The sequence below is a fragment of the Pleurodeles waltl genome, chromosome 12 (assembly GCF_031143425.1).
Source record: "Pleurodeles waltl isolate 20211129_DDA chromosome 12, aPleWal1.hap1.20221129, whole genome shotgun sequence".
In the NCBI taxonomy this organism is placed as follows: Eukaryota; Metazoa; Chordata; class Amphibia; order Caudata; family Salamandridae; genus Pleurodeles; species Pleurodeles waltl.
The window spans coordinates 649925497-649940111 of NC_090451.1; the positions used below are offsets into that span (position 1 = coordinate 649925497).

At 43.2% G+C, this 14615-nt stretch overlaps 1 protein-coding gene across 1 annotated transcript in view; it reads right to left on the reverse strand.

The window, feature by feature from the left end:
* F11R (F11 receptor) overlaps positions 1 to 9549 on the reverse strand; it is a 74157-nt gene extending 64608 nt beyond the window's left edge. The window contains exon 1 of the mRNA XM_069216022.1: positions 9340 to 9549. Coding sequence (XP_069072123.1) covers positions 9340 to 9394 — 55 coding nt within the window. The 5' untranslated portion in view covers positions 9395 to 9549. The remainder of the gene's footprint in view (positions 1 to 9339) is intronic.
* Positions 9550 to 14615: the final 5066 nt, after the last annotated feature.

Sequence of the window (14615 nt, forward strand, 5' to 3'; positions counted from 1 at the left end):
CATCTACATCCCTACTAGCCACTTAAACCAAAACAGCAGACCAGCAGGTTTCTTTTTTTTTTTTTTTTAAATCTGTTTATTAAACTTAAAGTTAAACACGGCCTGGACATAGCAGTACATTACATATATTTAGGCGAAAAGTCACCTATCTTCTAACTTTTATACGTTACACAGTATTGATACATTTCAATGTACTGGCTTTCCATGAACATTCTATAACCAATAACATTTGACATGATAAATAATATTCTTAAGTATGTCTTTTGGCGTCCATTATGATAGTGGGAGCGTGAAGTTGTACTGGCTCCGAGAGCCACACTGCTGTGTGTGTTCTTTGGTATAGGGGGATAGTTGTATCCTGGGTCAGTCGTTGGGTAAATGTGATGCGGGCTAGGCCTAGTGATGCAGTAATTTGGATCTATTCTTGAAAGCTTCAGTTATTTTGAGTAGATCTAGGGATAGCGTGTTTTGAGTTTATTAAAGGGTGTAGTTTATGGGGGGTATTTGTCATCTCTAGATTCAATTCTAACTACAAAGAGATCCCAATTTTCAATCCCACTTTGTGTCTGACCTCTGTGCTGTGATAGCCTCAGAGTTTGAGCTTCCGCCAATGTGTAATCGTGCAGGTCACGCAGCCAGATAGAATGGGGGGGGGGGCATTTGGGGTCTTCCAATGTGTGGCTATCAGACGTTTATATGTCACGAATGCTAAATCTACAAACTTGTGGGTGTGCTTATCTTTTTTTTTCCGGTGTCGTATATTAAGTAGACAGGATTCTGGAGTCTGGATAAGCGGTTGGCCTGATAGGTCTATGGTTGTGTTGACGATTTGGTTCGAGCCAGTGTTGATCGTGCGACATTCCCAGACCATATGGTAAAAGGTCGCCGCTGGGGCAGCGCATCTTGGACATATGGAGTTAGCTCCTGGATATATTTTATGAATATGAGCTGGGGAGAGGTAGGCCTGATGCAAATAATTGAATTGCGTGTATCTTAATCTAAAGTTGCTTGATACGGACTTAATCGAAGTGAGGGCTGTGTCCCAGGATTTTTGTGCTATTGGTGTAGGAAGAGCGGAGTCCCAGCGAAGTTTGACCTGGGTTAGAGCTTTACAGCTTCTTGATAGGAGTATTTTGTATAATTTGGTAACAGTGTGTTTTGCCTCTCCCATAGAGAGTATTGCAGTAAATAGGAGAGATTCGTTTGGTTCACTTTGACCACAGCCCCATGTATTGCGTAGGAGATTATTGATGGCGTTGAATGTCAGAAAGGCTTGTGGCTGCATTGCCCCCGCAGCCGTCAAGTCTACAAACTTGATTGCTCTGGATTCGGTATATAGGTCACCTGTATAGAGGGTATGAACCGTTCGTAAGTCATGATGGGAGGATAAGTCATGGAAGCCCGGGATCTGTGGTATTGGGATCAAGGGAGAATAGGGGAGTGATGGCATTTTGCCTTGTACATATCTTTTGCAGCAATGCCTGGCCGAACTAAGCAGGGGAGTATTATGTCGTAGATGAGGGAGCCCTGTTAATAACCATGCCAATATCTGTGTAGGGGTTATGTAGTCCATTATTGCTGTGACCTCTGTGTTGGACGGCTCATTGAGCCATTTGGTGACCCATTGAAGTTGGGCTGCTGCATAATATAGCTCAAGGTTCGGCATACCTAAACCACCTTCCTCTTGCGGGTATTGCGTGGTGTTTAAGGCTACTCTGCGTCTGTCTCTACCCCAGAGTAAGTCAGTTAGTAGTGAATGCGCTTTATGGAAAAACGAGCGCGGTAAGGCCAACGGGAGTGCCGAGAAATAATATAAAAATCTCAGTAATATCAGCATCTTGACTATTGCTATCCGGCCCATGGGCGAAAGGGGCAAGGAACTCCAAAATGCCAAGGAGCCACGGGTGGAGCGGAGAAGCCTATCTAGGTTACCTTCTCTTAGATCTGCCATAGAATGGTATACTTGGACACCCAGGTATTTGAAGGTTTGGTACGACCATGTTAATTGATGTGTGGAGGATGATGTTTGTTGTTCAGAGGGCAAACCAGTGAGGGGAAAGATACAGGATTTAGACCAGTTCACACGTAAGCCAGACACCAGAGCGAAGCTATCCAATATATGCATTATCTGGGGCAGGGAGTCAGAGTGGTTGCGTAAATATACCAGGGCATCATCTGCATACAGAGAAATTATATGGTATGCTTCAAACTCCCTTATTCCCCATTTATGTGCGTACCTCCTGATCTTAATTGCAAGTGGTTCCATAGCTATTGCGAATAGCAATGGTGATAGTGGGCAGCCCTGTCTTGTTCCTCTGCACACAGGAAAGGCTTCCGATACCATCTGGCCGGTTTTAACTCGGGCTGTTGGTTTGGAATATAGTGTTGTGATCCAATTAATGAAGCCGCTCTTGAATCCGAACATCTTAAGAGTGTTAAATAGATATTCCCAGCCTAGCGTATCAAACGCCTTCTCGATGTCTAGTGACACAGTCACGCTTTCTGGGTCAGTAGTGTGGTGCATGATACGAATTAGGCGCCTTATATTAATCAAAGTGTTTCTACCCGGGATAAACCCCGACTGATCTGGATGTATCAAGTCAGGTAGATAGGGGAGTAATCTATTTGCTAGAATTTTCCCAAGAAGTTTGCAATCGGTGTTCAGCAAAGAGAGTGGTCTGTATGATCTGACATCCAACGGGTCCCGTCCAGGTTTTGGTAGGACCACTATTAGTGCTTCCCTCATGGAGTCTGGTAGTTGTTTTCTGTTGCGCGCTTCATTAAACACCTCTAACAGGGGTTGCAACAGGTGAGTACTTTGCGAGTTATAATATTCTGGCGGTAAACCGTCTGTGCCAGGGGTCTTGCCTCGTGCCATCTGAGAGAGGGCCAAGCGGAGTTCTTCGATAGTGATGGGGCCGTCTAGGATATCTGCGTTGTTGACGATGCTCGAGTTTTGGGGAATCTGAGTTAGGAATTCGGCAAGTTGCTGTTCTGTGGGAGGTGTAGAAGATTGGTATAACGTGTGATAATATGTGTAAAAGGCCTTGTTAATGTCAGTTTGGGTGTTGACCACTATTCCTGTTTGTAATTTGATAGCTCCTATCGGCGATGATTGTGGTGATTGGCGCACTAGCCACGCCAATAGTTTGCCCGATCTATCCCCCTCAGCATGTTGTCTCATTTTAAAATGTCTATAATTGTGTTTACCGAGGCTGACGTCCGTTTCTCTATATTTTGCCCTCAGTGCTATAAGTGTTTCTGGTGGTGTATTGTTTGTTGAGGCTTCAATCTCTGCACTATGTATTTTGGCTTCCAATTTTAGTAATTCTGAGGACAGCATTTTCTTAATGCCCACCGATGCTGCCAGGCAGTGCCCTCTAACTACTACTTTATGGGCATCCCATTCGGTAGCTCGGGTTGATGTTGAATTTTTATTTAGAGAAAAATAGGTTGATAGGCATGTGGTCAGTTCAGTGTTAAAGGGGGGGGTCAGTTAAGGCGTCTGGCTGTAGGCGCCATGTTGGAATGCGGGCATGAATGTATCCCCACAGCAGCATGAAATAGTGTGGATTATGGTCTGATATAGTGCGGGCTAGGTAGCCAGATGTAGTTACCTTTGGGATTATGTTAGATGTAGCGAAGAACATGTCTAGTCTAGTATAAAGTTTGTGTACTGGTGAATAAAACGAGTACTCACGTAATGTGGGGTGGGAAGTTCTCCATATTTCAGTAAGCATGTTATTAGCAGCCCTTTCTATCAGATCAAGCGATGCTCGTTTAGCCGGTGCGCGTTCTAGTGGGGGAATAGAACGGTCTTTTAAAATATCCAGAACGCAGTTAAAGTCTCCACCCCATATGGCATCTATTGCGGGATCGCTGAGCATGCTACTGCCCGTTGTCCCTAGAAAGTCGCGTTGATTTGTATTAGGAGCATATAAGGTTATCAAAGCTAATGGGACGCCATCTAAAGTGCCCTCTAGAACTACATACCGCCCGTCTGAGTCGCACTGTTTTTGGGACACAGTGTATGGAACCCCGGGGGCTATCCAGATTACAGTTCCTCTGGCATATGACGAAAAGGTGGTCCCATATAATTGTCCTTTCCACTTTGTTTTAGTTAGTGCCAACAAGGATTTATCTAAATGGGTCTCCTGTAGCATGGCTATGAGTATCTGGTGCCTCCTAAGATATGTGTAAATCCGATGCCTTTTACTTGCGGAAGCCATGCCCTTTACATTCCATGTTAGGGTTTTATATTGTGTAGTATATTGTTTATTTTGCGATGCCATAGGGTTTGAGTAAGATATTTTGAGGGGATACCGCTCGGGGTTGTGTAAGCCCAAATTTTCTTTGCTATTTGGTATCTATACCCAACAACTAGCTTTCTAGCTACTGAAGTGTGTGCCTTGTTTTTAAAGTTTACATTATGGTGTGACGCTCTATAATTAGTACATGTCAATATACATAATAACAAAACTTTCCATTCAACTACAGCTACAAAATCTGCTATGTTTAACGACAGTAGCAGAGGAGATAAAAACAGGGGTATAATAAAACTTGTCTGCTTGGGGTAACAGTCCATATAGTGTGGAGGGTGATCCATGGTTACGGGTGTTGTAGTGGTTTTAGAACCGGCCTATTTTGTGGATGTTGATCTCATTGCCAGGACCGAGCGGCGGCAGACCGGACACACAAGCCAGGGAAAGTATTTATGCAATTGTAAACAACGACAGAGACTAAGTAGTAACAGCAGAAGAAATGGTATCCTGTACGTGGAAACAAGTATTTAACAGATGTCGTCTGCTGTTCTCGGAGTGAGGTTTGGGCCCTGCTCAGTTTCCGTTGAGTCAGAGTTTAACTCTAGTTCAGGTTCAGCTTCTGATTGCTCGGAGAGAGATGTCGGTGATACATTGGCAAAACGCTGCGCAGACTGTAGTAGTAGCGATCTTTCTACTCGTGATTGTTCAGGGGAAGGTTTGTTGGCTTGTTTACTGCAAGGTTTACGCTTGTTTCTCGGGGGTAGGCTTTTGTCGTTAAGTGGTGGAGGATCAGCTAGTCCTTTTGCGTGAAGCCATGTCCATGCGTCCTCAGGAGTAGTAAAGAATAGGGTACGAGTGACGTCTTGTACTCGGAGTTTAGCGGGGAACAACAAGGAATATTTAATATTGTGTTCTCTGAGACGCTCTTTGACCCGGTAAAATGAGTTTCGTTTTTTTTGTACCTCCACTGTGAAGTCTGGGTAGGCGGTTATTTGCGTGTTTTCAAAGTGTATTGGGTTTAATTTTCGGAATAATTGTAATATAAGGTCTCTGTCACGATAATTCAATAGTTTCGCTATGAGGGGACGCGGGTAGGCACCCGGTGGAGGGGGTCTGCCCGGAATCCTGTGGGCGCGTTCTATTGAAAAGAACTTTGGAACGTTATTTTTCAACACCGTTTCAGTCAGCCATTTTTCGATAAAGAGTTCTGTATTTGGGCCTTCGACGCGCTCTGGAAATCCCACAAACCGAATGTTGTTTCGTCGCGACCTGCCTTCGGCTTCTTCTGCTCGTCGCTTAAGTGTCTCAACTTCTGCTGTTATGGCGCTTAATTGGGATTTAACTTCTAAAATAGATGGTTTAAGGTGGGACGTATCTTTTTCAAGTTCAACGACCTTTTCTGCTAGCGCCTGCTGGTCCGTACGAAGCAAGTTAACATCTTCCATGATTGAGCCAATTTTCGCTTCCAGAGTTGTTTTAGTTTCCAGTATGGCTTGCAGCACTTTTTCGAATTGTGTTGAGTGCGTTTGCAATGTCTCTTCCATTTTCTGAAGGGTTTGGTATGCTTCTGTGGCTCCGGGTGCTAGAGGTGGGTTAGTTGGGCCCATGGTTCCTGGGGGAGCACGTGGGGTCTTTGGTTTTCCCATCAGACGGTACACGTTTGAAGTTATTGCCAAACTCCGAATTCAGCGTTGTGTTATATTAGTTTTGTCACGGGGGCTAAGTGCTGTAGCGTCGGCGGCGTGTCACTTGCGATGCATAGGAGTTAAACCACGGCACAGTGTCTGCGAACGACAGGCGGCCTCCACCTTTCCCCACACTACGCACTCGCCTGTTGGCACTGCGAATGGCTGTTCCTATTTCCGCTAATTTCTGCGCCGTTATGGAATCGGCTCTGTTTCAGCCTATCTACTAGGTACTATTTTTCTTTGCTTGCCCCTTTTATGTTGATCAATCTCGCTCTCTCTCTCAAATTTCTACAGCCTACTATGGCTACAACACGTTGTGTTTGGTCCCTTAGTAGCAATATTACTGTGTGTCTAGCGGTTTTCCCAGACGTTTATTCTATCAGCTGGGGGGCCATCCGTTCTTTAATGAAACACAAGAGGTCTATGGGGGTCATTCCGTCCAGTTTCCTTCAATCGGACGTTCGCCGGGGCGGGAGTCCCAGGGATTCGCACCTACCGCCTCTTGGTAGCCCTGTGATGCAAAGCCAGCACAGTTTCCGCCAGCTTAGTTTATCAGATCAGGAGCACTAGAGTGCTTCTCAGCGCAGTCTCGCTGTAGTGGAGGGCGCCGCGAGCGTCTCTCGGGACTGTCGCGAGTTAGGCTTCTATGGTAGCTCCCACGGGCCTACGTGTGTTGCCTGGTGGGAGATGGTTTTCATCACTATAGTGGGTCTGGACGTCCTCCCCGCAGCACTTCGCCTCCAACTCCAGCCGGGATCTCTGCTATCCCATAACCAGCGCGGCACCCACCGCCACACTCTTCCAGGCCGCAAGCGCTCAGAGGCTTCTCAGCACGATTGCGCGGCGAAGGATGTCGCTCGGATCTTGTGTGAGCTGGGGGCGTCTTGGGCAGTTCCCACAGGTCTATGTGTGTTGCCCCTTGTGTCCCACTTTCAAGCTCCTACACTTACTGCTTTGCGGTAGCTCCGCGTTGTGTAGTCAGCATGGTTCCGGCTGGCTCAGCTTTTCGTTTCTGAAGTCCACGATGCTTCGCAGCGCGATCGCGCGGTAACTCTCTGGCCCGGCACGAGTCGCTCGGCTTGGTTGGCTCCCTCGCGTCCGCGCCCGATTCCACCGCCGGCTCCGCAACTAGGAGGGGATGTTTTTACCTCCGCAGCGGGTTGGATCGCCTTCTTTCCAGGATTTTGATTATAGGCCGGGTCGGAGCTGCGAGTTATACGTCCGACCCGGTCGCCATCTTGGACACGCCCCCGACCAGCAGGTTTCTGAGTAGCCATACCCATGTCAGCTGCTAAACCCACTGCCTGGTAAGGAAACCTGTGATAACCACGCCAATCACCAAACCTCAGAAAATCCTATCACACTACCTGGTGTAAGCTTTTCAAACTCATTTAGGTGAAAGCTCTTTAAAAACCCTTCACTTGCTTATTGAGTTTTAAAACAGTTCTAGTCTATAATGAACCTTAATGACAGTCACTAGGACAGCTATCCCAATGTAAAAATAATACTGTATATCTTCGCCACAACTCAGCGTGGAAGTTCAAATTAATAAAAGGACCATGGCTAATAACATACATTGAGCACAAATACATTTTTCTATTACACAAAGTGTCAATAATAAGATTTACATATTTAAAAGCGCTTTTTAAGGCTGGCTTTACTAATCCACTCAGCTATCCACACAAAATATCATTCTGGTCTTTACAGCAGGCACATTAACCCTCTACACTACTTTATGGAGAGTCAAAGCTGCCACTAGACTAAACTCCCATCTCTCTCCCTAGCAGGAACATTAATCAGGAGAGGTATCTTGATATTTTAATTTCTTCCCTGAAGGCTGGACGCACAAGAAACTTTTCAGCAGGTGCTTTTAAATCGCAAGTTTCGTAACCGATTGTTAAACACAGTGCCTTTATATAATGAATGACCACAGGGACCAGAACGCAAAACAAAAACAGGAAATGTTACTCATAGAAATGTTTTAGTGGGAGCATTAAACAGTAGAGTACGTTGGTATCGAAATACAATTGTAAATATTTTGGTTTTCAACTTCTGGAAGGTCTTTCGAAACATCCAGAGAGATTTCAGGGGGTTTTAAACTTCGAACTAAGAACGTTTTCAAGTTTAGGGACAACTATAGCTCAAATTAGTGGTGCAATGTTCCGATTTCATAAAAATAATAATGTGTGTGGGTGTGTGCCTCTAATTGATTTATAGGGAAATGAAAACTTCACTTGCGCCAGTAAGTACCCAGTGTTTATTTAGTTTATATGAATGAAACCAGTGGAACTGAAGGTCAAAGATATTCAGAAACTTGTAATCAATCATTCATTGGAATTCCAAAAGAATTAAGCTACAAGAACACCAACATTAGAGGCGGTATTTTTTAAACAGTCACACGTGGTTTTCGTTACGACATTACCACAGCAGTCCAAATACACAGTGAAGGAAAAAAAAAAAAAAAAAGGTATAATACAGATCATTGATACAAGGGCCACTGGAATTATGCGGCTCAGCAGCCACTGTTTCTACATAACTGTTGATCTGTCACACAATCCATCATCTGCAGTATAATCTTCAGATTTTAACAGTAAAAAAAACTGTTTCTAAAAATATCAAACGTTACTAAAAAGATGGCGCCATGGTTTGCCAAACAGTGAAAGCTCCGTTGCAAATGACAGCTGGCAGTTGCCTATTTCTGTATTTGAGTGTTGAACTGGTGGTGAAACATTTGCCCAGACAGTAGTAATGTGCAGTAATGACAGAAAAATCAAGTAAGGTTGTCACAAAACGTGCCACATATTTTGCCGAATAATTTGGTTCTCTTTCAGCTATAATTTGAAATTAACCTGCCATACGCGCGAATTAAAACGTCAAGCTTTAAAGAAGGCATTAATTGCAAGCGCGCATATGTACTATGTGTTTTTTTTTTCTTCACCTTCTGAAAACATCTCCCTGGTATTTGCATTTAAATATTTACGTAATATAACAAACCGAATTTGTGCCGCTGGTCACATTTTAAGAAAAGCTTCTTAAATGTTCAGTGTGGTATACGTAATAAATACCGGTGCAACTGGAATTAAACTCGAAAAAACGTCCCTTTCCTTGATTCCTCTATCCGCCCTCTTCCGGGAACCAGGTGAGAGCTTAAACAAAAAAGCCACAGAACGCTTTCAGAACTCAAGTATGTTTCTAGTTCTAAATGGCTGGCTTCTGAACGCTGTGCTAAAAAAAAAAAAATGACAAAATAATACACTTTCTCATAACAAAAAAAACCCACAATCAATAAACACAGAAATTCAAAAATGTTCCCAGGGTCAGAGACCGAGGGCACTGGTGAACACCGCGGAAGTACAAACGGAGATAAATAAAGTCAGACTCGTACTCACGAGAACAAAATGCCAACAGCAGCAAAGTTGCAATTCCACCCAGGGAACCAGCCATGATTTCTCGCTTTTCTTAAAACCGCGTAAAAGTTAAATAAAACAGACACAGAAGTAAAAACTCTTTTCTATCGACTGGGCCGAAACCGAGATAAAGCCCAGAGCAAACAACAAAGCCTCGAGCCCGCCCTGCTGGGAGTGACGTCACCGCGTCCACACCTAGCACAAACTGACTCACCTGTGCAGACCGAAAGGGCGGTGATTGGGTGCCGGAGGGCGCAGGGTTCTACATCATTGGCTACTGTCTGCATCAGTCATTCTGAGAACCAACCGGAGTTAAGATGATGGTCTTCCTGTTTTATTAACCTGTCTTTTGATGGTTGTGAAGACTTGTTTGAAAGGGGACAGCTTGGGGAGTGAATGAAACTGAAGCATGTTTTCGCGGGGAGAGATAGAATTGGGCTGGGTCGGGCCGTTTACTTGGCGTACCACACGGTACAGGGGCAGAAAGTAGTCGGGTGCAAGATGCAAGCGATTTTTTTTTTGTCATTCACTTTTCGTGTTTTTTTTAAACCAAGGGTTCTTACTGACCCACTCGGGCATCTGAATTGTTTTGTTTCACAACTAGTTTGTTTGTCGTTTTCCAGTCTGTAGCAGTTCTGTGAAAAGGTGTGGTGTTGAGAATTTCGTTTAGGGGATTGGCTCATGAGATCCAAGCAAAGCTAAACTGAGATTAAATTAGGATAACATAAAAAATGGGCGTGTAATACAGCCTTCTTCAGAGCCTGTCATAATGCTGACTGCTGCTATGCTTTTTTCTGCCAGTATGTGCTCTATGTGTCTTCACCTTGTAGTTATGGTGGATAATTTCATTTTTGTGACAATCAGGCTAGCATATAATGTTAAAATACATTATATATCAGGATGGGTGCATGAGTGGGGCCTAAGGGTCAGTGGAATGCGATTTGGTTAGTACTACTGATAGAGAAAATACAATAAAATATCCAATATTTTTTAGGGCTTTCACACAGTGTATGTGTGTGTGTTTTTTTTTTTTGCTCTGTGCATGTGTAAAAATACCTGCTGAAATCAGACCTCTCACAATTCCCGACTGAAAGCACTGTACTCAACTATTTATAAGAAAATACATTTATTAGAAGTGTGTAACACCCTAAACACCCCTTGAAGCTATGCCTCTGACTGCATAGTGCATTTTGTGCCCTCCCCTCTAAATCAAGCCATCATAAAAGCCTTGACTACCCATTATTGAAACTTTTCAAGACAAGTTAAAAAACAAAACAAACAGCTGTTATCCAGTGCTTAATTTGTAAATAAAAACGTGCTGGTGCCCAAAGCTGCAATTAAATGTGGGAACACAGAATACTGAGGCACCGTGATCCTGAAGCCATCTCGGGCCTCTTCAATCTATGTAAAGCTACTCCTTGCCCTTTCAGCTCACTTTTGCAGCTTTCTGCTTTCTCCTTTTGTGACGCTTTTTAGTTTTTCTCTTCCTCCGTCTTTCCCATATGTGTTGTTTGCTCGCAGCAAAGGCTTGAGGCAGAAGAATAATCGCCGGCCCTCAAAAATAAGTGCTGGTGCTCCGCACTGGAAACAACCAGCACAAATTGAGCACTGCTGTTATCTAAATAGAATGAAATAGTCTTAATCTTTGAAACATATATTGTAATTAGCAGTATGTACTTTACAGCTGCCAAGTGTACACCTATTGACCTGGTCCAGTGAGCCATTTAATTGGGATACTTGACATCCAATCTCAGCTTAACTACTTCACCTAAATATGTTGAAAATATACATTGTGTTCTAAACAAGGGGACTGCCGACAACACAGTGACATTTTTCCTAGGAAAAGAAGTTCCTTGGCTTAGCCATCAGATTCACTTCCAACAAAGTTGTGTTCTATGGGGCGAGTTGAAAAAACAACATGGAGACACAGTTTTTATACCCAATCTCAGATTTGGCCAAATTGTGTGGCCATTCTCAATCACTTTTTTAACTTTCCCCATGCTCCTTATTGGAAGAAGTTAGAATGAATGTAAAAGCTGGATATTAGATGTTATCAGGTAGAGGGAGAAAGATCCGATCATACAGTATATTCAGATGTAAATAGATTTGTAAATGTATAACTTTTTGCAGGACGTGTGCTGCAGTCTCAGCTCTACTATCTTAACTAACCTTTTGCTCCTGAGCTAAAAAAAACTCTCCCTATGTCCCTGTCCACTAATATGCCAGCACCCTGAAACAGGCTTAACGAAAGAAATAAACCCCAATAGCATACTCCAAGGATGGGTCCACTGCATGGTATTCATTAACACACTTAGTGCTGTTTATCTGCGAGTGACTGGATTTGCATCTCAATTGCTCAACGCGTTCCTAAAGCTGCATTGCGCAGGGCTCCTCCTCTTAGACATCTCCCAGCTCCCAGCCGCACACTAATATTTTTACAACTCATAATTGAGCTGCTTGTCCTGTGTAAAAAGAAAAAAAAATGAGGAGTGGAAATGCAGGCTAACAGGCATCCCGCAGTATATCTGTGCAGGCAGCGGGACGTGAATCATGACTGCCGGACAAACATGTGAAATGCATAAATTCTGCTTCTTTTTTCATTTTACCTCATCACTGTATTTAATGTTTTATGGAAGGCATTAGTAAAAAGCTTATAAAATTATACATCATTCATTTTTAGAAATATGTCTCAATATATAGATAAAAGAAACTATAAAATAGCTCAGATGTAATAATAAACATAGAAACGTTCGGTACTCCCTCGAAGGCGAATATTTCACTCAATTTACGAAAAGCATCCTCAACACTTCTATAAAAAGAGCAATGTACCTAGTGGTGGCCTTCAACATTTAAAAGATGTGCAGCCACAAGGCAATATTTGCAAACAGCATGGTCCACGCACATGCAAGACCTTTGTGTGGACTTAGGAACCTGTGTGCCTGTCTAGAGCATAGTTACTTAGGATGTGGGTGGGCTGCTCCAAGTAACATTGACCTACTGGGTTACAACTACTTCAAAAGATATGGAAATCTAAAAAAAAATCCACACAGACAGAAAGTTCTCAGAGAGATAGCAGCAAAACATTAAGGATGCTAATGTGGAATATCACTTAAGAACTTTTTAAGATCTTGCATATTCACACACTCATCCAGACCCCTGAGACCTATATACCTGAAGAAGAACAAAGCTACTTCTGCCCAGGGTGTACTCATTCTATGAAGATCAGGTGTTTCCTCTGCGGTTGCCCCATCTTGTGAAAAACTAAATTGTATTTTGGATTAACTTTCATAGCATGCCCTATCAATCATGGACTGTTTCACAACCTTTGGTGTGAGCTGCCTACATCAATGAAGTAGGCCCTTGATCTGATAGGAGGAATATTCAAGCACCAAAACCTTTTGAAATAAAGGAGGAGAAGAGCTAGGCTGTTCTGTTTTTAATATTGTGGTAGAGTGATAATAGTAAACAAGCATTGGCAAAGCCAAGAGGGCTCACCATATTGACCAACTAGGTTTGCCATTGCTTTTTGACAATGCTGTGTGGCATCGGTAAAAAAAAAGCAAAGTTATTTCTTTACAATGCTGCACAGCATCAGCAACAAAAGAGAAAAGGTAAAAAAGGCATACTAACACAGCTGGTACCTGTGGTTGGTGTTATTCCTTAGGCATGAGCGTGTTTGATGACGTGCTCTTACCTATCATCACATAAACACCAATCTGGGGAATAATATGGGTGCCATTTTCAATTTACCAGTCCATGATAGCTGATGCCACGTATATCGGTAAATGAAAAACTCACTTTATTGGCACACAATCAATTTTAGATCGACAGCAGGCCAGCAACAAATGGCAGTTTCTGGACACTTGAAGAATTTATAATTTTATAATATGTGGAATGCATGGGGTTCGAGAAACAACAAACGATTGTGTGTGTGTGTGTGTGTGTGTGTGGGTAGCAGGGAGGCAGCAAACAGGAGCTGTAAGGGGGCGAGCGAGCAAAAGAGGCACTTGAATCTTGCCATTGAGAGGCCTTTAAAAAAATAAAGGCTGTGGACGAGTGGGGAAAGAAATGGATGTGCTTGGGGAGAGGGACACGAGAGTGACGAAGAGTGGGGGTGTAGAGAAGCAATGTCTGGGTAGTGCAACACACAAGGCATCTCTGGTCAAAGGGGAGCCGTAGGGAATTATGGAATCTATTCTCTTCTTCATGGTCTTGTTCTCGAGGGGCGGAAGGCAAAGTTTCATAGTAAGAGACAAAGTTCTCTGGAGCATCTTTCGGGTGTGTCAGGAGTGGGCCACAGGAATCTCTGATAGCTGGAATTGCCAATTACAACTTCATTTGTTGAAATTGTTATGTTATGTAAGGAGCATTTATAGAGCCCATTGACCTTAGAGTATCCAAGCGCCAACAGAGACCTAGCAGATGGCAGGAGCATTCACTCAATGCTGGGAAAAGTAAAGAGCTAAGTTTTTAGGTGTTTTTTAAAAAATAAAGAACTTTTCTGTGTTTGCAATGTGGGCTGGCAAAGTATTCCATAGATGGGCCGCTCCTACGCAGAAGGCCCTTTTCCCCCGTCTAACTTTGCAAAATCTAGGAATGTAGAATCTTTAATAGTTTCTGTAAAGATACCCTAAGAGGCCTGGAAGGAGTAGACCACCTCAACATAGCATTGAGCTGTTCCGTATTCTGGGAGTAGTAGTACGCAGTATTGTGTTTGCATCAGGGTATTAGCCTAGGAAGGGCAATCCAGGCAATAAAAGATGCAATAAATAGGTTGGTGGAGGCAGTTAAGTGGTGAGATTTGTGTCTCTTGGCAGCTATTGCAAATCCACCTAATACAGTGGCACAAGACTGAGCTTTGAAAGTGCTATACCGCCCACTCGCACCGATGTACACATTGTGCAGCTACTGTATGGGTCCAAAATATCATGGAACAAAAATACACGTGGCAAAAATATGGTGTCTAAATATCGTTAAAAAAACATCATCCCTTTGTAGTTAATAATAAGAAATGAACACCTAGAAGGACACTATTTTTACAAATGATATTCAGGACACAATATTTATTTCAGATTTTATTTTGGTCAAGGATATTCTAACATTCATCTGCAGCTAGATAATGTGCACTCAGCACTCAAGAGTAGATGCCTAGCCGATTGGATTGAGCCTACAATATTTACCGCTGTAGTTCTCTTTACGGAGATGCCACCTGATCAAGAACTATATATGATATCTTTTCAGCCCTTTTTGTTTTGTTT